Genomic DNA, 23029 nt, shown 5'->3' on the forward strand with positions numbered 1-23029 from the left:
AGACTGGGCGCGGTGGCTCATGCCTGTGATCCTAACACTTTGAGAGGCCAAAGCGGGAGTATCACATGAGTCAGGAGATAAAGACCAGCTGAGCAACATAGTGAGACCTCATCCCTACAGTGAACAAAATTATCCAGGCATGGTGGTGGGGGCTTGTACCTGTAGTCCTCGCTACTTGGGAGACTAAGATGGGAGGATGACTTGAGCCCAGGAGGTCAGGGCTGCGGTGAGCCAAGATCGCGCCACTGCACTCTAGCCTGGGCTACAGAGGAAGACCCTGTCTCAAAAAAACAAATGAACGGCCGGGCCCAGTGGCTCACACCTGTAATCCCAGCACTTTGGGAGGCCAAAGTGGGAGGATCACGAGGTCAGGAGTTCGAGACCAGCCTGACCAACATGTTGAAACCCTGTCTCTACTAAAAATACAAAAATTAGCAGCCGGGTGCGATGGCTCACACCTGTAATCCCAGCACTTTGGGAGGCCGAGGCGGGCAGATCATGAGGTCAGGAGATCAAGACCATCCTGGTCAACACAGTGAAACCCCATCTTTACTAAAAAAAAAATACAAAAAAATTAGCCAGGCGTAGTCCGGGAATCTGTAGTCCCAGCTACTGGGGAGGCTGAGGCAGGAGAATGGCGTGAACCCGGGAGGCAGAGCTTGCAGTGAGCCAAGATTGTGCCACTGCACTCCAGCCTGGGTGACAGAACAAGACTCTGTCTCAAAAAAAAAAAAAAAAAATTAGCAGGACGTGGTGACATGTGCCTGTAATCCCAGCTGCTCAGGAGGCTGAGGCAGGAGAATCACTTGAACCCGGGAGGTGGAGGTTGCAGTGAGCCAAGATTGTGCCACTGCAATCCAGCCTAGGTGACAGAGCGAGACTCCGTCTCAAAAAAAAAAAAAAAAAAGAAAACAAATAAATAAATTCTGTCTCCTGCTAGACTGAACCCTCAGGGACAAGAGGCTATATCTGCTTGATTCACAGCTCTTTCTTAGTGCCAAGCAGAGGGTCCCGTGGCGAGTCGGTCCTTGGAGAAGATGGGGAGCAGCCTCAACAGCAATGCGGCTTTCTCTCCCATTCTGCTTGCCCCTTTGCTCCTCCTCTCTCTAAAATGCTGACTGTGCAATGGGCCTTGGCAGAGAGTGGCTGAGACCATCGCTCAAACAGCTTAATGGAACCTTTTTATTTTCCCAGCGGAATCACTTCCGTGGACCGATGGGACATCCGGAGGCAGCAGGGAATGTCCTGTGGCCACACAGCCAGTCAGTAGCAAAGCTGAGGATCCAGTCCATAGCGATGTAGCTGCCATCGGGGCAGGCGTGTTCTGGGAGCAGTTTTGAGCCGTGCACACCGGCACTGCCTTGGCCTCCAGGCATCAGGAGCTGGGCTGGTTTGACACTTGCAACACAAACCACTTCTCCCCTCAGGGCCCCAAAGTCACCAGATGCTCTGGAGTCGGCTCAGTCGGAGGAGGAAGTGGACGAGCTGTCCCTCATCGACCACAACGAAATTATGTCCAGGCTGACGCTCAAGCAGGAGGTGAGGACTTCCCAGGCCGGGGTTTTGCAGCCTGGCCCCACAGAGAGCAGGTGGGGCTGAGGAGACCGTGATCTTGTCATAAGCAGAACAACCCCAGGAGGCTTAGAGACCAACTCTTTCAGTGCCTCTGGGGAGCCTCTGGGCTGTGGGCTCTGGAGGGATAGACTCCAGGAGAAGTGCGCCGTCTCCTGATGCTTCGAGAAGGTGATCTTACACAGGTCAAGTTCTGCAGCCTCTGTAGCAAAAGATGCCACAACTCCTGAGGGTGTGGAGATGGAATCCATATAAATGCTCTGCAGACAGAGCCTGTGTGTGGTCGGCCCTCACTAATGGGAAACTTTTTCTGTTGTTGAAAATGTAGCCCCACTGTAGCTTCAGCCTGGGAGACACCAGCTGGGTGTCTCCCTGGGAGGCCAAGGCAGGGGGATGGATTGAGTCCAGGAGTTCAAGACCAGCCTGGGCAACATAGCAAGACCCATCTCTTAAAAAAAAAAAAGAAAAGAAAAGAAAATTCAGGCCTGGACACTGTGGATTCCCTGGTCCTGTGCCTTGCCTGCAGCACCTCGTTGGTGAAAACAGGGCCCAAACCTGTGACAGTGGAGAGGAAGTTGGACCGAGAGTGCCCTGCCTCTCCCTCCTGGCGTGCAGTGCTGGAAGTGCAAAGGAACAGCTTCATAAAGCAGCCTTGGCCCGCACGAGGAGGCAACTATTTTGGAGCTTCGATTTGATGACACATAGACAAAAGGGCAGATACCGTCCTTTGCAGACTCCCAGGCAAGAATGCGCTGGCTCTGGCCATGGCAGGGAGCAGCCCAGGAAGGTGTCTGTGCCTTGGACTGTCACACGCAGGCAGGGCTGGGGGGGTACTCACACAGCTGGGCTCCTCTGCAGAGAGAAGTGTCATTTCATGATCCTTGCCATAAATGTCTTCCTTAAAATCAGGTCAAAGGCAAAACTCCCACTCCCAGAGGTAAACCCAAGACAGTCTCAGGCCTCTGGAGTCAGGAGGTAAAATGCCAAAGCCCAAAAATAAAAAGGTGGACGCGTCTCGGAGCGTGTGCCACAGCTGAGAGGGCTGGTTCTGTCCCCTCCAGCGTTACAGAGCAAGGAGCATTGAGGGCCAGGGGCAGAAACAGGCCTGGAGGTTTGTCCTGAACCTCCGTCCCTGGCCCTGGTCACAGCTCTTTTTGGCTGTATGCTGGGTGACCTCTGTTTGCCCGCATGGAAGCAAGACTTGCTGCTTCACAGGCAGGTGTGGTGTGCAGCATCAGATGTCATTGAGTATCTCTCTAATGCTTTGCTCTCCTCTAATGAAGGGCCCCATGGAAGAACCTGTGTCAATGCAAGTAACTTCTACCTCCACCTGGCGAGACGGATTTAGATTTAGGGCAGCTTGCTGCAGTTTTGGGGAACATGAACATGCTTGGAAATAGTCCTGCTGCCTCCACAGGCATCCTGGGCAAGACTGGGAACTGTCTTGCCCCCGGGGGGTCCTATTTCATCTCTGACTTGTGGTTTGGTGAGCAGAGAAGGATGGATGGTGCTGTGTCCCCTGGCCCAAGTTGTGTGCTCAAAACATTGACATGTCCTGGTGCCTTGGTGCCGGGGGAGCTCCCAGGCCATCCAGCTCCCAGACTCAGTCCAGTTTGTGGCTGTCACCAAGCACAAGGCGAGTCTGGAGGGCACCCCTGGCATTGCAGTGCAGTCACACTGCTCCTGGGCCGAGGAGCACAGGAGAGGGGACCTGGGGTCCCTGCATTGCATTTTCTTTGTCACCTCATTCCTGCCTATTTCTTCCTAAACTGACTCTCTGAAGGGCGTACTCTGCCTCATACCTTCCTTGGCTGTTTTCATTACAGGGTGATGACGGGCCGGATGTCCGCGGAGGATCTGGGGACATCTTATTGGTCCATGCTACTGAGACTGACAGGAAAGGTAGGGTGCCCTCTCCACAGTGGCCTTTGTGTCAGCAAGCTCACTAGATTGGGGCTGATCCCGCCCCAGGTGCCACTCGGCCTCCCATCACTACCCTGTCCCCTTCTGGCAGCCAGCCCTGAGCAGGTCTGATGAGCAGTCCTGGGGCACCTGAGTCAGAGCAGGGAGAGCCCACCTTGGGAGACAAGTAGATCATGTTCAACTCCAGGCATGTGTGGCGTCTGTCCTCCACTGGTACAAGGTAATGACTCCAGGGTCCTTCAGGGGCTCAGCGCATAGCAGGTGCACCACAGACAGCGCCTTGAATGGTGGCATGTCACCCAGTAGTACCAAACTTAAGATAACATGCAGGTACCTTTTGATCCCTTTCCTGACTGCTGAGTCACTCTATTGTTCCAGACCATTAGACCAGACTTCACTCACATACTCCACGAGGAAATTCTTGAAAGTTTGTTCCGTCCAGGAACCTTCGATTCTGTAGCAGCAGCCTCAGTTTCACAGCACACAGCTGCCCCACCCCACCACGCATTCAGTGTGCTGATTGAGAGGGCTGGAAAAGCAGGGACCACCCCCTAATCCCTAAAACGCCCTGTTGGGTGGACTCTGGTAGCAAAAGAGCTGTCATTCCCAGTCATGTTCTGGAAAGGAGGTGCCAGTGACCTGGTGGGGCGCGGCTGCAGCCCCCTTCACTGCCTGCCCTCAAGGGGCCAGCACCACCCGGCCAGCCCATCTCTCCACACGCTGCTTTGCTTTTTACATTGAAAAAAATGATTTAAAAGATGATGTCAGAGCAATGGTAAAGTAAACTGTGGAGGGAATGAAAAGGCCCCCACCTTGAAATCCTAGCCCAGCCTGTTTCATTTCTTTTTTTTTTTTCTTTTTTTTTTTTTTTGAGACAGAGTCTTGCTCTGTCGCCCAGGCTGGAGTGCAGTGGCGCATCTCGGCTCACTGCAAGCTCCGCCTCCCGGGTTCACACCATTCTCCTGTCTCAGCCTCCCGCTGTTTCATTTCTGTAAAGGACTCTGTCCCTGTGTTTCCTCAACACGTTTCCCAAAACATGTGACCTAGAATGACTCGGGGAATTTCTGAATTATGGAAGTAGTACTAAAAAATATTTACGTTGCAGAAAATTAGAGAAAAAGAAGAGATGGCTCCCACAAACTCACCGCAGCCACTGTTCCGCCCTCCCCTTCACTGTTCCCTTACCCTTTGTTTGTTCTGACCAGGGCAGGGCCCAGACCTAGCGATGCTGCATCCTAGCCCCAGCTGTGCCATGACAGGCTCAGAGGGCCCCTGGGCAGTCCCCAGGCTTCTCGGCCTGAGCCGACTCCACTTGTTGAAGGGGTGAACGGTGCCCGTTGTTGTGCGGATTACATGAGGGAGTGTGAAACCTGCCCCCCACGTCAGCGGTGCTGGGGGCGTGATCAGCACCATCCTGAGCGCAGCCCTCACTTGGCTTCTCTGCAGTGAATCCCCTCCCTGCCTGACACAGTGGGGCTCCATCCTCAGCCAGGCAGAGGAGTGACTTTCATTTCCTTTTTGTCCACAGTGAGGGGCTGAAATGGGAGCTGGCTTCAGACCTCGGCTCCAAAGGGTGAACTCCACTGTCCTGTCGGGTACAGCCCCGAGACAGGACAGCCGAGAGGCTTCTGGCTTTTGCTAGCTGGACCTACTGAGAGGAGGCTCTGTGCCGGTGGGAGCTTTGCCTGATGCTATTAGCAGGAGGGTTGGAGGCTCCCCAGAACCAAGGTTGTACCTAGGAAAGTATTACTGAGGCAGAAGCCATGGCTCCACTGGGAGGGTGAAGCACCTTGTGGCAGGTAACAAAGCAAGCTCCTTGGGCAGGTGCTTCCTGCAAGCCATAGACTGCACCAGCAGCACGAGCGGCTGGGAGCCCCATGGCTCAGGCCTGTGGAACCCAGCCTGCCGAGCAGGGCTTGGCAGGGAGAGGCCATGTGGGGGTGCTTTATGGTTGTGTGGCTCTGCTCTCAGGTGTCAGGACCTGGCGTGGGAGAAGGTCAGGTCAGCCTTGGCCTCAGGCCTCAGCTTAGATCCTGTCTATCCCTTGGCAACTGTGTGCCAGGCCTGTCACTTAGCCCCAGAGCTTCCAATTCCTTGGGAGGAAAATGAGGGACAATTTTGGGGCCTCTTAGGGCTGTCACGAAGACCAGGTGAGCTAGGGTGCACCGAGTGCTCAGGGCCACACCGAGAGTCCTGTGATTGCTAGAGGAGTGGCACGGCACTGCCCGTCCCAGAAGCCAGGTGCTGTCCCATCTGCTGTAATCCAGGGCACAGCAGAGGAGGGAGGGCTCTGAAATTGGGCAGACATGGGCGCAGACCCGGTGTGGTGGTGTGGCCTCGTGCCTGGGCTCCTTCTCCCTCGGTGGGGTAACAGGCCTCTCTGTCCTTGTGGGATTGCTCTGGGCACTGAAGGATGTGGCGTATGTTCAGGGCGTGGCCCAGTGCTCACCAGCGAGTCCCACAAAGTCGCCATGGCTACTGGCAATGATGCACCCGCAAAGGCCAAAGTTGACTTGGGCCCATTCTTCTAGAAGCAGGTGTGGGTCTATGCTGGCCATCTCTGCTTCCTTCCTGAAGCACTCTTTGAACAAAAGTCCAAGCTTGACAGTGAACTGGGTAGGTGTGGGGGCCCAGGAATGAGCCCGAGCACAGTGCACATGGGCCCTGCTGTGATTCCCAGCCCGGAGCCTCCGTCACCTGCCGGCCCCACCCCATGCAGCCTCCAGCGCAAGAGCAGGCATGGGTTTTCCTCTCTTGTGTGATGCAGGAGGGGATGGGGCAAGGGTGGGGGCAGGAGCCAAGCCAGCACGGCTCAGCTGGAGACATTGGTTCCTCAAGGTTCCTCTACCCAGCAGCTCGGCAATGAGTGAGAAGGTGGGAGCAGGTGGTCTGTGCCCAGAGCACAAGATTTAAGCCGTGCATGTGTGCGCCCAGCCTCACAGTGAGGAGCACAGCTACAGAGCCTCCTTGGGTCTCACACCTCAGCAGCCATGCGGGGTGGCTGCAGGGAGTGAGTCTGGCCACCTGTTGGCTCAGGCAGTGTCCTACGTTCTAAAATTCCACTTTTCTCTGTAATATCAGAGACAGCACAGTTGAGAAGGTGTCACCACAGCAAATAAATAAGGCTGTTGTAATTCTAGGAAGTCTGGGAGTCCCTGGCTGGTACCAGCCTCCTCTTAGAGGAGGCAGGCGTGGAGAAGTGAGGGGTGGACTGGAGCTGCCAGCCCACATCTGCCCATTGGCTGGCACCATGCCCCTCCTCAGTACCCGGCCCAGGCTGTGCCTCTTCAGCCTATCCCTTAGGACCCAAAACGTGGAATTTCCCCAGATTTTTGGGTTGGACCCTACCATCTAAAAGTACTGGCTGGGTACAGTGGCTCACACCTGTAATCGCAGCACTTTGGGGAGGCCACCTGAGGCCAGGAGTTTGAGACTAGACTGGCCAACATGGTGAAACCTTGTCTCTACTAAAAATACAAAAATCACCAGGTGTAGTGGTGTGTGCCTGTGGTCCCAGCTACTCGGGAAGCTTGAGGCAGGAGAATCACTTGAACCCAGGAGGCAGAAGTTGCAGTGAACCAAGATCACACCACTGCACTCTGGCCTGGGTGGTAGAGTGAGACCCTGTCTCAAAAATAATAATAATAATAAAAATTTAAAAATAAAAGTACTGCCTAAGATTTCGTTTCAGGATCCTGCTGACAAGTTTGAACAGATTATTTCCTTTGTGCCCATGATGGCTAAGACCCTCTGTAGCATTAGACACGGACAGGCAGAGCCTCTCAGAGTCTAATCCAGGGCTGGCTCCTACCTGGAACAGGCGTGCCTCCGGGTTTTGATGCCTAGGGCAGGCATCACTTGTCAGCCTAAGTGCCCTCTTCCGGTGGGGCCAGAGCTGGCCTCAGCTCCCACAGCATGGTTCTCCAGGCAGCACCATCGTCAGTAGAAAGTGCCCATGAGATAAAACCCATTCCTGTTTTCCCTCTCTGATCTGCCATTTCCTTTGAGAGATGGACAGAGAGGACATGTGACTTCTCTGGGACATGCAGGTGGAGGCACCAGAGGGGGTTCCCAGGCCCTTGGCTCCCTCGCTCGTCCCACTCCCCCATGCCGTCTCCCCTGCCTCTCTCAGAGCAAGGACTCAAATCCACCCCAGCTCCCACCCTCAGCCCTCTGCACCCTGACAAGCAGCTTGTGTTGCTTTTCCCTCTAGATTTGGTGTTGTACTGCGAGGCCTTCCTGACCACCTACAGGACCTTCATCTCCCCAGAGGAGCTCATCAAGAAGCTGCAGTACAGATATCCTTTCCCGCCTGACCCACGGCCCCTGCGCCGTGGGCATTTCAGAGAGAGAGGGACCCTCTTGCCCCTCGGCCCTCGTGGGGGAAGCTGAGCAGCATGTTGGGTGGCAGTGTGATTGAAGTGGGGACACAGGAGCCCCACGGACCGAGGTTCCCACCTCTACCATCCTGCATTCCAGCTTTGAGCTCGGGCAAGTTCCTCATCTCTTAAAGGGTCGAGTGAAACGATGTGAAGAGGCTGGAACGTAGTCTGGTAATGTGTGCCTGGTGGCAGTTGTGGTCATTGGATGATTCTAAAAAAGAATTAGACACGCCCCGGACTGGGAGGAAGCGAGTGTGCTGGTCCTGCAGACGCCCCTGCAGAGACCCCCATGGTCGGCTCTGGCAGCTTCTCAGAGCTGAGCCCCAGGACATTGGGCACGATGGACACCAAGACCCAAATAGAAAGCTCAGGGGTCAGCACAGTCACCTCCCCCGCAGCGCACTCTGCGACTGCCACATCCACAACTGGAATGGGCTCCTGTCCCCAGATCTACCTCACAGGCCCACCCTCAGTAAATGTCACCCTCTGCAGTAGTGGCTGAGAAGGACCCCAGGGGCTTGGAAGGACCCACTTGTGTGACCCGTTGCTTCTTCAAGCCCAAACCTGCCCACCCTACGAGGCTGACCTGCAGCTGCTGCTCCAGGAGGGCAGGCTGGGTCGGCTGCTCCTCAGCCACCTCTTAGCACATAGCCCACGGCTGCCATCTGCTGGGCAGCCGCCACCACCTGGGAAAGGAAGTCCTGAGTCCACCAGCACCCTCACCCCTTCCTGTATGCCCTGAGCCTTCACTGCTCCACTCGGTCTCCTGCAGACCTCCTGGCCTCCCGTTCTCCCCTCGTGGTGACCTTTAGAATTCCGAATCTATCAAGACAGACGTGGACATCTTCCATTGGCGGAGTCTCGGGTCCCTGGCAAGTTCTGTCACTCAGAGCGCCTGCTCACAGGCCTGGCTCAGTGAATGGCTGTCACTCACACGTGTCGAGGACTTGCTGGTCAGGCGAGATGTGCTTTACATGTGTGCTTTCACCTAGCTCTATGACCATTTTTTAATACGTGTGTGTGGGTGTGTGTAAAATTACCGTATTATACATGGGGCCACTGCTCTATAATTTCCTATTGTGTAATTGAGGAAACTGAGGCTCAGAGACAGGAAGGACCTGACCCATGTGGCTGCTTGGTGGGAAAGCAGCCACATGCCGCTTGCCCCCCTGCTGCCAGCGCCCAGGCTCTCCGCCTCTGCCTGGCTCAGCCATCATGGAAATGGTGCAGCATCAAGGTCTAGGCCTGATTGGCTGGCGACCCCTGTGCTATGGACCAAGCCATCGTCCCTGCTACGTTGCTCTGTCCTGAGCCCCATGACTTGGAAGGTCCAGGATCGCTAGAGAGAGAGCAGGAGGGTATCGGAGAGGTCTGGAGAGTTGATGGCAAGCACAACAGCCAGGCAGGAAACCCTGACCGCAAAGCAGAGCCCAACCTCAGGGCATGAGCCAGAGCTGGTCGGGTGCTAGAAGGGCTGCCCTGGAGACAGGGAGCCAATTTGGAGCGTGCTGCAGCTCTGGGAAGAGAGACCCGGCCCAGTGTCACGGAGGCAAGAGCTCCCCTGCAGAGCCCAGGGAGGCAGCCTCAGGATGGAAACTCACAGAAAGACTGGAAGGAGACACTTCTGGCCTACACGCTTGCCCAGCGACCTGGAGTTTTAAGGGTGTTTGGTTTGGGCCCACCGTTCTCTACCTAAGGTTCAGCAAGGCACTCTCTACATGTCTGTAGTCTCACGGGCACCTCAGGGTGAACCTGACAGAAAGGCAGGCCTGGACAGTGCAGCAGAGATGGCATGGCAGGCAGGAGAGGACAGCAGCCGGTGGCATCCCTGGGGTCAGATGCCTGTGCTCAAATCCTGGCTTTGCAGTTGTTGCCCTGCGCTAGTCCCATGCCCTCATTTCTGGATGCCAGTGCTTTACACGCAGGGAGACGGGCACATTGTGAGCGCTCAGCAAGTGGTCCCCAGGAGTCAGTCCTCCACTCCCACCACTCCCGGCCGGCCACGTGGCTATTTCTTTAACCCATGCTCCACATACGAGAAATTCTCTCCCTTCGCCGACACATTCAAGAAGCGCGTCAGCAAGAACACATTCTTCGTACTGGTGCGGGTGGTGGATGAGCTTTGGTGAGTGCTTCACCCTTGGGGTCCTAGGGGGCCAATGGGGAGGCAAAGGCTCCAATCCACCTGCTTCTCCTGCCCATCGGCTCTGGGCAGAGCTGGCTCTTGCCTGCATTATCTTGGTCCTTTGAGAGAATGGCCTGTCCCCAGCAGGCCAGGGTGAGGTGGGTGAGGTTCTCTCCTGGACCCTCAGGAGAGAACCCGCCACACCCACCTGCTCCCATGGGTATCTTAGGTCCAGTCTCCAGCAGGCCATGCTCTCAGCCACCAGCCATGGTGGAGGCTGGAATGGGAGAGGCTGCCTCTCCCTCACTCCTCAGTGTTTCCATGGCTGGCCATCTGACGGCATGGCACTTGCCATATCAGTTCCGCTGACAAATCTCCGTCAGGCGGACTGTCTTCCTCCTGCTGGGGGAGATGACCGTGGTCAGTGGCTGTGCGGCTGGGAAATGGCCACGCGTGGACAGCTCTCAGCAGGGCAAGTTGGGGAGCATCCCTCAGGCATCTAGTCTGAGAGGTCAGGAAGTCTTGGTGTCTCATCGCCCAATGGGAGCAGCAGCTCCCCAGGGCGGGATTTGTGTGGGACTTGTCCCTGCAGACCAGGCCCCAGCAGAGTCCCTGGCGCTTGTCCAGTGCCAACAGATGGCTGTTGCGTGTATGGCAGGTGCTATGACCATCCCAACACCTCCAAGAACACAGGCAGCCATCCCAGGCTCTCGTCTCCTGCTCTCTTCCCATGAGAAGTTTCCCAGCCAGCTCTGTGCCAGTCATGGCCCCATGCCCTTTGTGTATCCCAAGGCAAAGCCAGAGTCTGCCTGGGCCTTGTGTTCCTGCTCCTCACCTTGTGCTCTTTGGTCCTTCAGCCTGGTGGAATTGACAGAAGAGATCCTGAAGCTGCTGATGGAACTGGTCTTCCGCCTGGTGTGCAACGGGGAGCTGAGCCTGGCCCGCGTGCTCCGGAAGAACATCCTGGACAAGGTAGACCAGAAGAAGCTGCTCAGGTGTGCCACCTCTGGCCAGCCCCTGGCGGCCCGGGGGGTAGCAGCCAGGTGAGGAGCCCACCTCTCCAGCCCCGCCTCTTCCTCAGGAGCTGTGCCTTTCTCAGTTTACCCTCCCTCCCTGCCAGCCCCACAGCCCCAGCCTGATTCTGCGCAGGCCCTTTGATGAGGTGCCTCAGGAACAGCCCCGTGGGTCCCTGGGGGCTGGGCCTCTTCTCCAGGAGACATATTGGGTGGTGATCCCCTTGTGACTAGGAAGTGGGCAGCAGGGCATGGGGCTTCAGTGGACAGGGCAGGAGTGCACACACCCTGGGCTTGGGTCAGTTCTGGGTTGTCCCAGCATGAACCTGGCAGTGGTTGATGCTAGCCCGGCCCTCTGGGCTACCCTGGCCATCCCTAAGAATCTGCATAAAGAGGCCAGCCAGGCATGGTGGCTCAAGCCTGTAATCCCAAGACTTTGGGAGGCCGAGACGGGTGGATCACGAGGTCAGGAGATCGAGACCATCCTGGCTAACATGGTGAAACCCCGACTCTACTAAAAAATACAAAAAATTAGCCAGGCGTAGTGGAGGGTGCCTGTAGTCCCAGCTACCCAGGAGGCTGAGGCAGGAGAATGGCGTAAACCCGGGAGGCGGAGCTTGCAGTGAGCTGAAATCCGGCCACTGCAGTCCAACCTGAGCGACAAAGCGAGTCTCTGTCTCAAAAAAAAAAAGAATCTGCGTAAAGATTCCTGTCTGTGGCCTGCCCCCTCCACACCGACGGTGAGTGCCATTTGCAGCTATAGATGTCTGTTGAGTAGTGGGCTCCTTCCGGTGAGTGCATAGCCTTCGTTTCTTTGGCACCGTCTCTGTTCTTGCTGGCCACCTGGAAGCGGGCTCCAGCCATGAGTGAGCATTCTTGGCATCTCAGTTGTCCATGAGCTCACGAGGGAAACTCAGGCTCCTGATTCCAGAAGCTGCTGGACACACTCAGCAGAAGCAGGAGAGAAAGGCAGACAGTGTTGTCCCAGAGAGAGGCAGGAGGCCCATAGGGCCCCAGGGAGCCTTTTGGGGCTTCCCCGCCACGTATCCTCCACGCTCCTGCTGGGCAGAGAGGCTCTCCTGCTCCGACACTGCAGCCCGGGCCTGCTTACCTCTCCCCACCGCCCTCCCCACCCCTGACGGCTCTTCTCACGCCTCTGTCTTCCAGGCCGGGGACCTTGCACGACTTTCACAGCCATGAGATCGCAGAGCAGCTAACTCTGCTGGATGCTGAGCTCTTCTATAAAATAGAGGTACAGGCTGCTCCTGCCATGGGAAGCCACACTGGTTGTCCCTGAATGAGAGAAACCCCATCACGGGAAAGCCGGGGGCTCCACCTCCATCTGCCTTCTTTCCTTTTGCAGATTCCTGAGGTTTTGCTTTGGGCAAAAGAGCAGAATGAGGAAAAGAGCCCCAACTTGACCCAGTTCACGGAGCACTTCAACAACATGTCCTACTGGTGAGGGGCCCAGCGCCAAGCCCTGTCGCTCTGGATGGTGGCACGTCTGGGTGGGCTCTGCGTTTTCCTTTGCAGGGAGCTCGAATGGTAGGAGAAGGAGCTACCTCTTTCATTCCTCTAAGCTCCTGGGGGCCCCGCGAGCATTGACCACGAACGGTAGACAGAGGACAGGGGCAGGCAGAGGACAAGGGCAGGGACAGGACGGGGCTTGCTGGAAGTGGCCACCTGGTCGAGGAGGCTCAGCGGGGAAGAGTGCCAGGGTCGAGGAGCAATGTCTGCCATAGGTGGTGTTGGGAAGGGCATCCAGTTTGCCCTTCTGCCCTGTCACTGCCAGGCGATCTCAGGCTGACGCTCACACGGACTCTGCCTGACAAAACAGTTAGCACAGGAGTGGGCTCTATAACATTAATGTTTGGGGTGTGTGTGTGTGTGTGTGTGTGTGTCGGAGTCTCGCTCTGTTGCCCAGGCTGGAGTGCAGTGGCGTGATCTCAGCTCACTCCACGCTCCACCTCCCGGGTTTACACCATTCTCCTGCCTCAGTCTCCCGAGTAGCTGGGACTACAGGCGCCCGCCACCTCGCCCAGCTAGTTTTTTGTATTGTTTAGTAGAGACGGGGTTTCACCGTGTTAACCAGGATGGTCTTGATCTCTTGACCTTGTGATCTGCCCGTCTCGGCCTCCCAAAGTGCTGGGATTACAGGCGTGAGCCACTGCGCCCGGCCTAGTCTTTAATTCTTAAAGCAAAATGAATCCCAGTAGTGTGTTTATAAAGCAGAGCTCTTGTCTCTTCAAGAGGCGACAAAGCCCCCACAGCAGCTCAGTATCAGGCAGGGCCCCGCCCAGAGCCCAGCAGCTGTGCGCCGCCCCCCACTGCCCACTGCTGTGCCAGCCCCACTGCCCACTGCTGCCTCCAGGAGAATGTCTGATGTGTTTTAAAGGCCCCGAGATCATCTCCCCTTTTCCTGCCATCCTCCCCACAGAAGCTCTCTGTCCTGGGGAAAGCATGTTTAGCCATGGCAGTCCAGTGTAGGGTTTTGCCCAACAGGATGTGGTTTCTAAGGCAGACGGAAGCTGCACACAAGGCCCCAAGCCTGGCTTCTGACAGCAGCCTCTGGCTGGGTGCAGGAAGCTTGGGTGGGGGCACACTCCACAGGGCCTGGCTGCACAGAGGTGCAAGCGCAGTGGCTCACACCTATAATCCCAGGACTTTGGGAGGCCAAGGCAGGAGGATCACTTGAGCGCAGGAGTTTGAGACCAGCCTGGACAACATAGAGAGACCCCCATCTCTACAAAAAATTAAAATTAGCCAGGTGCAGTGGTACATACCTATAGTCCCAGCTACTCCGGAAGCTGGGGCAGGAGGATCAGTTGAACCCAGGAGTTCAAGACTACAGTGAGATATACTTACAGCACTGGGTGACAGATCAAGACCCTGTCTCTTTAAAAAAAAAAAAAAAGGAAGAAGAAGAAGGGCAAGTGTGGCACCTCCTCTAAGTGACCCTGGTAGTGGCCCCTGTGAACCACAGGAAGCTGAGGCTAGCGGGACACCACTGCTGCGTTTATCCCACAGATGAGACTGGCCTGTGGCTTTGGTCTCGGCTTTGGTTGCTACTAAGGTTCTCAGAAGTTCCTTCCCTCGTGGCTGCCAAAAGTGACTTCTTACGTCACATGCTAGCGGGTCTCCCTGAGCCAGTCCTGCGCCGCACAAGGAACTTGCCCAGCCCCCTGGTACTCGGGGTCCATGCTTGCCAGGAAAGGCTCTGCTTTGATCCTTCCATGCTCCACCTGCAGATTCGAAGCCCCCTTTGGGCCTTTACCAGATTTCCTTATGGTCACCAGATTTATTGTCACCAGATTTCCTTGTGGTGTCTTCCCTCTGTCCCAGGATGCTGTGAGCTCCTGGAGAGCAGAAAGTAGGTCTATGCCTGGGGCAGGCTGCACGTACTCAGTATGGGTGGGCTGGTGACCACTGGCATGGGGGTCGTACAGGTCCTATCTCCACCAGGACCCCTGGGGCCTGCAGGGACCGGTCAGCTCAGCTGTTTCTTTTTCCCTTGGTCCATGCAGGGTCCGGTCCATAATCATGTTACAGGAAAAGGCCCAGGACAGGGAACGGCTGCTCTTAAAGTTCATCAAGATCATGAAGGTAATGGTGGCCAAGTCCTCCCCAGGCCCCCACCATCAGTCCCTGCCTGGGGAGCCCAGGACCCGCCTGCCCTCCTGCCTCACAGCGCCGCCCCTCTCTCGGCAGCACTTGCGGAAGCTGAATAACTTCAACTCCTACTTGGCCATCCTCTCTGCCCTGGACTCAGCGCCCATCCGCAGGCTGGAGTGGCAGAAGCAGACCTCAGAGGTGAGCGGCCTTGGGGCGTGGGTGGGAGGATGCCTGGTAAAGGGGGCCATGCAGCCCTCAGACAACCAGCTGTGGCAGAAAGTGCTCCCACTGAAGCAAAGGCTGGGCCTAGGCCCCTGCTCTGCCACCGACATGCTGTGTGGCCAGGACAGCTGCCCTCCCACCTTCCTGTCTCTGATCGCCAGTCTTCAGGCCCCAGGGAGCTTCAAGGTTGGTTCCGGGGTGGTCACGTCCTAGTGTTCTGCTGCCATCCAGCAGGCCCATCCCTGGGTTCCCATCTCCCCTGCCCTTCCTCAGCCCATTCTTCTGAAGGGTCTGCTTCAGGCCGGGCGCTGCGGTAGGTGCTGGGGACGCACTGTGAACAGCCCAGCATGATGTTGGGTGGGTTTCTGCTGGATAAGCGCTAAAAGAAGAAGGGTGGGCAGGTGGGCCAGCCCAGAGGAAGTGTTACTCATGCCACCACCTGTAGAGGAGGAGGAGTTTCCTGGGAAGGGAAGAGAATCAAAGGGGACAAAGGAGTGCACAACCGGGAGCAGGTGGGGATTGGCACCTCCAGGGACAGGAGGAGGCCAGGGGACCACATCCTCGGAGAAGGGGACCAGCTCTAGGTCATGAGAGCCTCAGGAGCCTGGTGAGGAGTTGGGACTTTATCCTGTGTAGGGAAATATTATTGCAAATGGGGGCAAAACCCATAGCTTTGAGTGTCAGCCAGGCCACCCAGGGATCATGTCAGGGATCCAAGTGTGACCAGACCACCCAGAGGTCATGTCAGGGACCCAAGGGTCAGCCACGCCACCCAGGGGTTATGTCAGAGACCCGGGTGTCAGCCAGGCCACCCAGGGTCGTCTTGTTCAAGCCCATGTTCAGGGATGGTTGTAAGCTAGTGTATGGGGAGAGGTGGGAAATTCACACGGCCTCTCTGCAAGAGGGCTCCTGAGGAGGCAGCACTGCAAGGAGAGGCACCTAACAGGAGAAGAGGCAGGAGAAGGGCCTTCTGAGTGGGGCAGGGCTGGCTGACTCTCCTAGGCGGGAGCCCCCCGCCCCTGCAGGAGAGAAGCCTCCCAGCCCTGAGGAGGGCGAGGTCACATGCTGTCTCTAGTTGGTCCTCCCTGAGTGCAGGGCAGAGCAAAGGCAGCTCCCAGCCAGGAGTGACGCCACTCAGTGTGTGCCTGGGAAGCTCCTCTGGCTGGCAGGAGCCCATCTTCCGGGACGTCGTACACACGTAGGCGCTGGCTGCCCAGGCACAATGAGTGCCGCGGGGTGTTTCTCCACAGAACGGCCTGAAGTCCCCCTGTGACCAGGGGTTGGGCTGACACTCGTTGAAAAGGACAGAATCCCTGCTGGCCAGGGCCAGCACCCACACCTGGCTGGATGTTTGCACGTGGTGGGACCTGTGGAGGTGGGCAGAGGGTGGTTGACCCTCCAGTTAGTGAGGAGGACCAGGGCTCTGTCCCAGCACTGCCCCAGCACTCGCTCACACCTGTCCTGTCCTGTCCTGTTCTTCCTGTCCTGCCAGGGCCTGGCCGAGTACTGCACGCTGATTGACAGCTCATCCTCCTTCCGAGCCTACCGGGCCGCCCTCTCGGAGGTGGAACCGCCGTGCATCCCGTACCTGTGAGTAGCAGCCCCTCTAGGCTCCCAGCCCCGCCTGGGTTTGCCTCCATTGCTCTGGGGAAGATCTCTCAGGCTCCGGCAGAGAAATCCTAATTTAGGGGTTTCTAACAGAGACATTTGTACTTCGGTTTTACTTAAGGTTCTTGTAATACATAATGTACAATACATATATATAATATAATACGTAATGCTTCTTATAATACAGTTTAAACAGAACAGAAGGGCTCAGGTGAAGAACACAGGTTCTCCTTCCCCAGCCCCCAGCCCCGCTCTTGTTTCCTTCCGTAGCCTGCCCGTGAGCACGTGCAGCCATGCTTGTGACAGATGTATGGCTGCTGTCCCCACACACGGCATCACACAGTATTCCAGTGTCCTCACACGTGGCTGTGCATTAGAACAACCTGAGGATGCACAGCCACCCAGGAACCTTGAGAGCCTTCGTGTAAAGAAGCTCAGAAAGTGCTTCCTGAGTGTGGACCATGGGTGGGAGGAAATATGTTTCATAGAAAAGGGACATAGCGGAATAACCAAAGCCAAACAAGTGTCTGTTGCAGGAGTTACAAGAGCCTTTAGTGTGCCATAGACACTGAGAATCTCCAAGAGACCAAAAGTCAGCAGCATCCCAAGGCTGAGTGTTCAATGGCACATCCTATAGGGTTCCTGTAGGGCAGCCCTCGAGGCCTCAACTCTCAGAGATACAAATCCCCAGGCTTTCTGCTCTGAGCGCTAACAGTCTTTCCCACCATGGCTCCACAGCTGCTCGCTCAAGCTGAGTTCTCCCTGAGTGGAGGAGCCGCCCCTGTCTCTGTCATCCGGCCTTAAGTCCTCTGCAGTCAGAAGCACCTATTAAGTTACTACACCTTGTTTGTTTGTTTGTTTGTTTGTGATGGAGTCTCACTCTGTCACCCAGGCTGCAATGCAGTGGCATGATCTTGGCTCACTGCAACCTCTGCCTCCTGAGTTCAAGCAATTCTCCCACCTCAGCCTCCTGAGTAGTAGCTGGGATTACAGGTGTGTGCAACCACGCCCGGCTAATTTTTTTTTTTTTTTTTTTTTTTTTTTTTTTTTTTTTTTTTTTTTTTGTATTTTTTTAGCAGAGACAGGGTTTCACCGTGTTGGCCAGGCTAGTCTCGAACTCTTGACCTCAGGTGATCCACCTGCCTTGGCCTCCCAAAGTGCTGGGATTACAGGTGTGAGTCATCGCACCCGGCCTGTTTCTTTATTTGTTTAATAAAGACGGAGGCCGGGCGCGGTGGCTCAAGCCTGTAATCCTAGCACTTTGGGAGGCCGAGACGGGCGGATCACGAGGTCAGGAGATCGAGACCATCCTGGCTAACACGGTGAAACCCCGCCTCTACTAAAAAATACAAAAAACTAGCCGGGCGAGGTGGCTGGCGCCTGTAGTCCCAGCTACTCGGGAGGCTGAGGCAGGAGAATAGCGTAAACCCGGGAGGCGGAGCTTGCAGTGAGCTGAGATCCGGCCACTGCACTCCAGTCTGGGCGACAGAGCAAGACTCCGTCTCAAAAAAAAAAAAATAAATAAAAAAAATAAAGACGGAGTCTCTGTCACCCAGGCTGGAGTGCAGTGGTGCAATCATAGCTCACTGCAACCTTTAACTCCTGGGCTCAAGGAATCCTCCCGCATCAGTCTCCTTAGTAGCTGGGATTACAGGCGCACACCACCATGCCCAGCTAATTTTTGTACTTTTTGTAGGGACGAGGTCTTGCTATGTTGCCCATGCTGGTTTCAAACTCTCTTTTTTTATTATTCATTTATTTATTTATTTATTTATTTATTTTTGAGACAGAGTTACATTCTTGTTAGCCAGGCTGGAGTGCAGCGGCGCAATCTTGGCTCACTGCAACCTCCGCCTCCCAGGTTCAAGTGATTCTCCCGCCTCAGCCTCCCAAGTAGCTGGGATTACAGGCGTGCACCACCACGCCCAGCTACTTTTTGTATTTTTAGTAGAGACAGGGTTTCACCATGTTGGCCAGGTTGAGCTCAAACTCCTGACCTCAGGTGATCCTCCCACCTCGGCCTCCCAAAGTGCTGGGATTACAGGTGTGAGCCGCCACACCCAGCCTAGCTGTTTTCAGACTCTTGAGCTCAATCCTTCTGCCTCAGCCTCCTGTAGAACTGGGATTACAGGTATGAGCCATCACACCCAGCCCACCACACCTGTTAATAAAAGGAGATCTCCACCCCTGCCCCCTGGTTTGGGTTTTGGTTTTTTTGGGGGTTTTTGTATTTTTTTTTTTTTTTTTACTGCTCATTTGTTTAATGTTACTTTAGCAGCCATGGCAGCCCTCAGGCTTCTCATCAGCTGTACTGGCTTCCGAGGGCCCCAGCAGGTGCTTGTGGAGCCAGAGGCCAGAGGCTGAGGAGGGAGTTTGTTCTGGGAAAGACAGACACCCCAGACTGGCTCTTTGGTTTGCTCTGGGGTTTGGAAGCAGCAAGGGCTAGAGTCATGTGTCAGGCGCTAGGACTGCCAAACCAGCCCCTCCCTGTAGCAGTAACAGGCTGCCAAACCAGCCCCTCCCTGTAGCAGTAACAGGCTTCCTAACCCGTCCTCCCAGGGGGCTGATCCTGCAGGACCTGACCTTCGTTCACCTGGGAAATCCAGACTACATCGATGGGAAAGTGAACTTCTCCAAGCGGTGGCAGCAGTTCAACATCCTCGACAGCATGCGGTGCTTCCAGCAGGCGTGAGTGCTGCTGCCCCGGGGGGCTGGGCAGAGCTGAGCCCTGGGCCACACCCAAGGAGAGACAGCCCGGGATGCCGAGGGGAGGGGGAGCCACAGAGGACCCAGGGACCCGCCCCCTGCTGAGGAGGGATATAGTCCAGGCCCTTCAGTTTCTGCCAGGATGACTTGAGAGCATGCCCACCAGGCTCCATGCCAGGCCTGGCCCTGGGCCTGGACCCCGTGGTGGCACAGCTCGTCCTCCCATTTTACACACCAGAAGCTGGTGCCCACCTTGCTGTGAGAAGCGCCTGACAAACCCTGGCCTGCCTGACTCGGAGGCACCAGAGCTCCCCCAGGGCGGGCCGTGACATGCATTGTTGGGGGCAGTGGGGTCACCTGGGGCCCCTTCCCTTTGAGCAGCCCAGCCTCAGGGCCCTGTTTGTGCTCCATATGCTGGTACTGTCTTTGAGTGCTGGTATCCCCCCTTTGTCACGTTGGTTAATGGCAGCCCCTGCAGCATCCGTTTGCTGTGAGGTTGTGGGGATGGTCCCCACGGCACCATCCAGGAGGGTGGCGCCATCGGGCCGTCCAGCCCACACAGGTGCTCACTGACTGCTCCCCATCCCCTCCACCAGGCACTATGACATCCGGAGGAACGACGACATTATAAACTTCTTCAATGACTTCAGTGACCACCTGGCTGAGGAGGCCCTATGGGAACTCTCTCTGAAAATTAAACCCAGGAACATAACAAGGAGAAAAACAGACCGGGAAGAGAAGACCTAGGAGCAGCCGCCGGGATCGAGGAGAATGCTCGAGGGGCGCTGAGGGCAGCTCCCAGACCGGAGAGGACCTTGGACCTGTTAGGCGCGTGGCAGGAGTCCTGGCCTCGGAGCCACGAGGCTGGCCAGGCCTCAGCGGGGCCGGGCGGGAGCTGGAGCCTGCCTGCCGCTTCCTGCCTCCCTCCTCTGTGGGAGCAGACCCGTGGGCCTCTGCAGCCAGCAGGCAGGTCTTGTTGCCAATTTGCAAACCGGTGGTTTTCTGGTTTGGTTTTGTTTTCTGCTTTTACTTCCATCTCTCCCCTCTTGCCCTTCCACCCACTCCCCTCCAGGGAGAGAGCAGCAGAGACCTCATCAGCAGACCAAGGAAGTGGCGGGTGCTGCCCCTCCCTGAGCTCCAGGGTCCCTGAATCTTCTGAAATGGAAAATGAGTGGAGGCCTTCTGGGGTGGGTTGTCCTCCAGGGGCCCTGGAATGGGGGCGAGCAGCTGGGTGGGCAGAACGCAGAGTAGACTGGGAGGAGGTCCTTTCACTTCTCGCTTCCGCTTCTGTTGCATGGAGGATGGTGTGAGCTTTGCGGCAGGCCCGGAAAGGTACGCAGGTGACCCCTTAGCAGCTGGTGCTCTGCACCGCGGTACTGGCGCCATCAGGGCCTCCCTTGCCCGCTGAGAGCAGCAGCAGTGTCTGTCATCCTGTCGCCCCTTACCCCCCACCCCAGGCCACTGGGCCCCTCCCACACCACCTGGGGAGCTGAGCAGAGGAGGCTGGAGTAAGGGAGGACTTGATCATCCAAGAAGTACTTTTTATTGCTGGGAGTCTTCTGAACCTCACCAAACTGAGGCCAGAGCTGAGCTCCTGGGGGAGTTAGTTCAGAGGGGAGAGGCCAGCACCTCCCTCCTCCATCGCTCGCTGTGTGCCTTAAACTCCATCTCCTGTCCCTCCCCATCCCCTGGCTTTCCCTCCCTCCTCGCCCCATCCTGGGCCGGCCAGCAGGGCTCCTCCTCTGGCTCTTCAGACCTTTCAGCCAGTGCTGTCAGTGCCCCTGGGAGGGAAGGGCATCCCTGAGGCACCCGAATGGGCCCTCGGGGTGCAGGGAGGCAGAGGCCTGGCCGCGGAGGAGCCTCCTAAGGTAGCAGCTGCAGCAGGTGCGCCCTCTCCCTACTCTCCCCACACTAGAGCGGCTTGCAGAGCAGATGCTCTTTCCCTCCTCCTCGTCAAAACCGTTCTCGCTGCTGAGCTTGACAATCTGGGCAAGGCTTGTGGGGCGCTTGGCAAACAGAACCTGCCCTGTGCCGCCCAGAACCTGCCCTGTGCCGCATGAGCCTGCAGGCAGGGCACTGCGGGAACCCAGTCGTGCTGCCCCAGCCCATGCCTCCGGGTCTGCTGTGCAGGAATGAGTGCTCATTTGTCCCAGATTTAGGACAGCAGGGTCAAGTGAACAGCAGGGTCTAACTATGCTTAGCCCAGTTCAAACAGAACAAAGGCAAAACGTAGAAAGCAACATCTGTTGATCATTTGGGTTTTTTTTAAAACAACCATGTCACTTTGAGTCCTTCGTGGGTTTTTGAACAGCATTTATCAAGAAGAAAATATGGGTTTTTTCCCCTCTCCCATGTTTTGTTTGTCCTGTAGATAGAGGGAGGAAAGCCGTGCAGTGGCAGGCGGGACCCCCTCTGGCGGCGGGACCCCCTCTGGCGGTGGTCCTGCAGGGCCAGCCGGGACCTGTCACTTTATTATTTAAGGAGTGTGTGTGTAGAGTCGCTGGCTTATTAACAGTATTGTGTGTGGGTTGGGTTTTTAGTTTGTTCCTTCTTTTTGAAGTCCCTTCATTTCAATCCTTGCCTCTCTCTCCCCTTCCCTTGCCCAGCTCTGTTGAATGCTGCTGTGCGCGTGTGAGGGCCTCTCTGCACACAGGGCCCTTGGGTTTGTGCGAACTGAAATTCTCCCTGTATTTGTGAGACTCGTAGGAGTCCCCCTCTGGAGCACAGGCAATGCCAGTGCCATGCTGCAGCCTCAGAAACCAGGCTTCTCCCCCCAGCAGCAGGCGGAACCGTGTCTGTGGTCGGGTGCTGTCCACAGCTCTGTCTGCCTTGTTCTTGGGCTTGAGCCAGGTGGAGGTGGGGTCTCTTCACCTTCCCTGAATTCAGAACAGACCCTGTGCCTGGCCCCAGTGTGCCCAAGCAACTCCCCAGGCCCTTGTTGGGAGCCCTTGGTGGTCTGAGCAGCGGGGCCCAGGCAGCACATGAGCAGTGCCCGGGGCTCCCTGCGTGAGGACGGCAAGGTGCGATGTATGTCTCATTTATTGATGGCAGGCGTGCCCCTGCGCCCCCTGCTCCTGGCCCTGGTTATTGCTGAGCTCTGTGCTCAGTGCTGCGGCCTGGCCATGGCTCGTCTGTTCCTTCTGGGGGGCCGGGCGGGTTGTGGGAATCAGTCTTCACAAACAGACAGGAGCCAGGCAGAGGACTCGTTCCTTGCAGAGGTCAGTCCTCACCTGCAGGTGTCGGGGTGGGCAAGGAGGGGCAGGCACACACCATGTCTGACCTAAACCCAATTCTGGGGAGCGTCTCCCGCTCCAGCCCCACGACCTCCACAGGGTTACATTGTAATATATATGCCCCAGCTAACCTGTCTGATGGTGGCATCTTCCTGCAGACATTTCAAACATGTAACTTTTATATGAAAAAAAATAAACACAGACGAAAGCTGCCGAATGTCATGTCCACGCCCAGCTGTGTGTGTGCAGTTACAGTGACAGCCCAGCCTGCTCTGGGCTGGCCTCGCCACCTCTTTTCTGAGACCCCTGTAGCAGGCAGGGCTTCTGGGAGGCTGAGGGTCATTCAGCTGCATTCCCAGGCCCACTCGCTGCCTTTGGGGTAGTTGTGGCTGAGTGGAATGGATGTCGCCAGAACTTTCCCTCCTAAGCCTTGTGCCCTAGAAGCAGTCAACTGGGCAAAGAATTGCTCGTTCCCTGGAGGTCGGTTCATGCAAAAGAGTCCCCCACCCCAGTGTCCTGGTGAAAAGGGCGTCCTCGGGTGGGATTCAGGAGTGCAGGCTCTAGAACTGCTCCTCAAGGCCCGGAAGCACTCTTTATGGTGTGCCTTTTGCGGTGTGTCCTCTGCCACCCAGG

The 23029-nt window shown here is 56.4% G+C and overlaps 1 protein-coding gene across 2 annotated transcripts in view; it reads left to right on the top strand.

Annotated features, from left to right (window-relative positions):
• RAPGEF1 (Rap guanine nucleotide exchange factor 1) overlaps positions 1-22615 on the top strand; it is a 159176-nt gene extending 136561 nt beyond the window's left edge. For both annotated transcript variants that reach the window (XM_025359107.1, XM_025359106.1), the window contains exons 13-24: positions 1428-1539; positions 3399-3474; positions 7709-7793; positions 9910-10002; positions 10860-11045; positions 12183-12267; positions 12379-12473; positions 14540-14618; positions 14724-14825; positions 16342-16439; positions 19017-19145; positions 19760-22615. In XM_025359107.1, the coding sequence (XP_025214892.1) occupies positions 1428-1539; positions 3399-3474; positions 7709-7793; positions 9910-10002; positions 10860-11045; positions 12183-12267; positions 12379-12473; positions 14540-14618; positions 14724-14825; positions 16342-16439; positions 19017-19145; positions 19760-19910 (1291 nt within the window). In that variant the 3' untranslated portion in view covers positions 19911-22615. The remainder of the gene's footprint in view (positions 1-1427; positions 1540-3398; positions 3475-7708; positions 7794-9909; positions 10003-10859; positions 11046-12182; positions 12268-12378; positions 12474-14539; positions 14619-14723; positions 14826-16341; positions 16440-19016; positions 19146-19759) is intronic.
• Positions 22616-23029: the final 414 nt, after the last annotated feature.

This window comes from Theropithecus gelada, chromosome 15 (assembly GCF_003255815.1).
Source record: "Theropithecus gelada isolate Dixy chromosome 15, Tgel_1.0, whole genome shotgun sequence".
Lineage (NCBI taxonomy): Eukaryota > Metazoa > Chordata > Mammalia > Primates > Cercopithecidae > Theropithecus > Theropithecus gelada.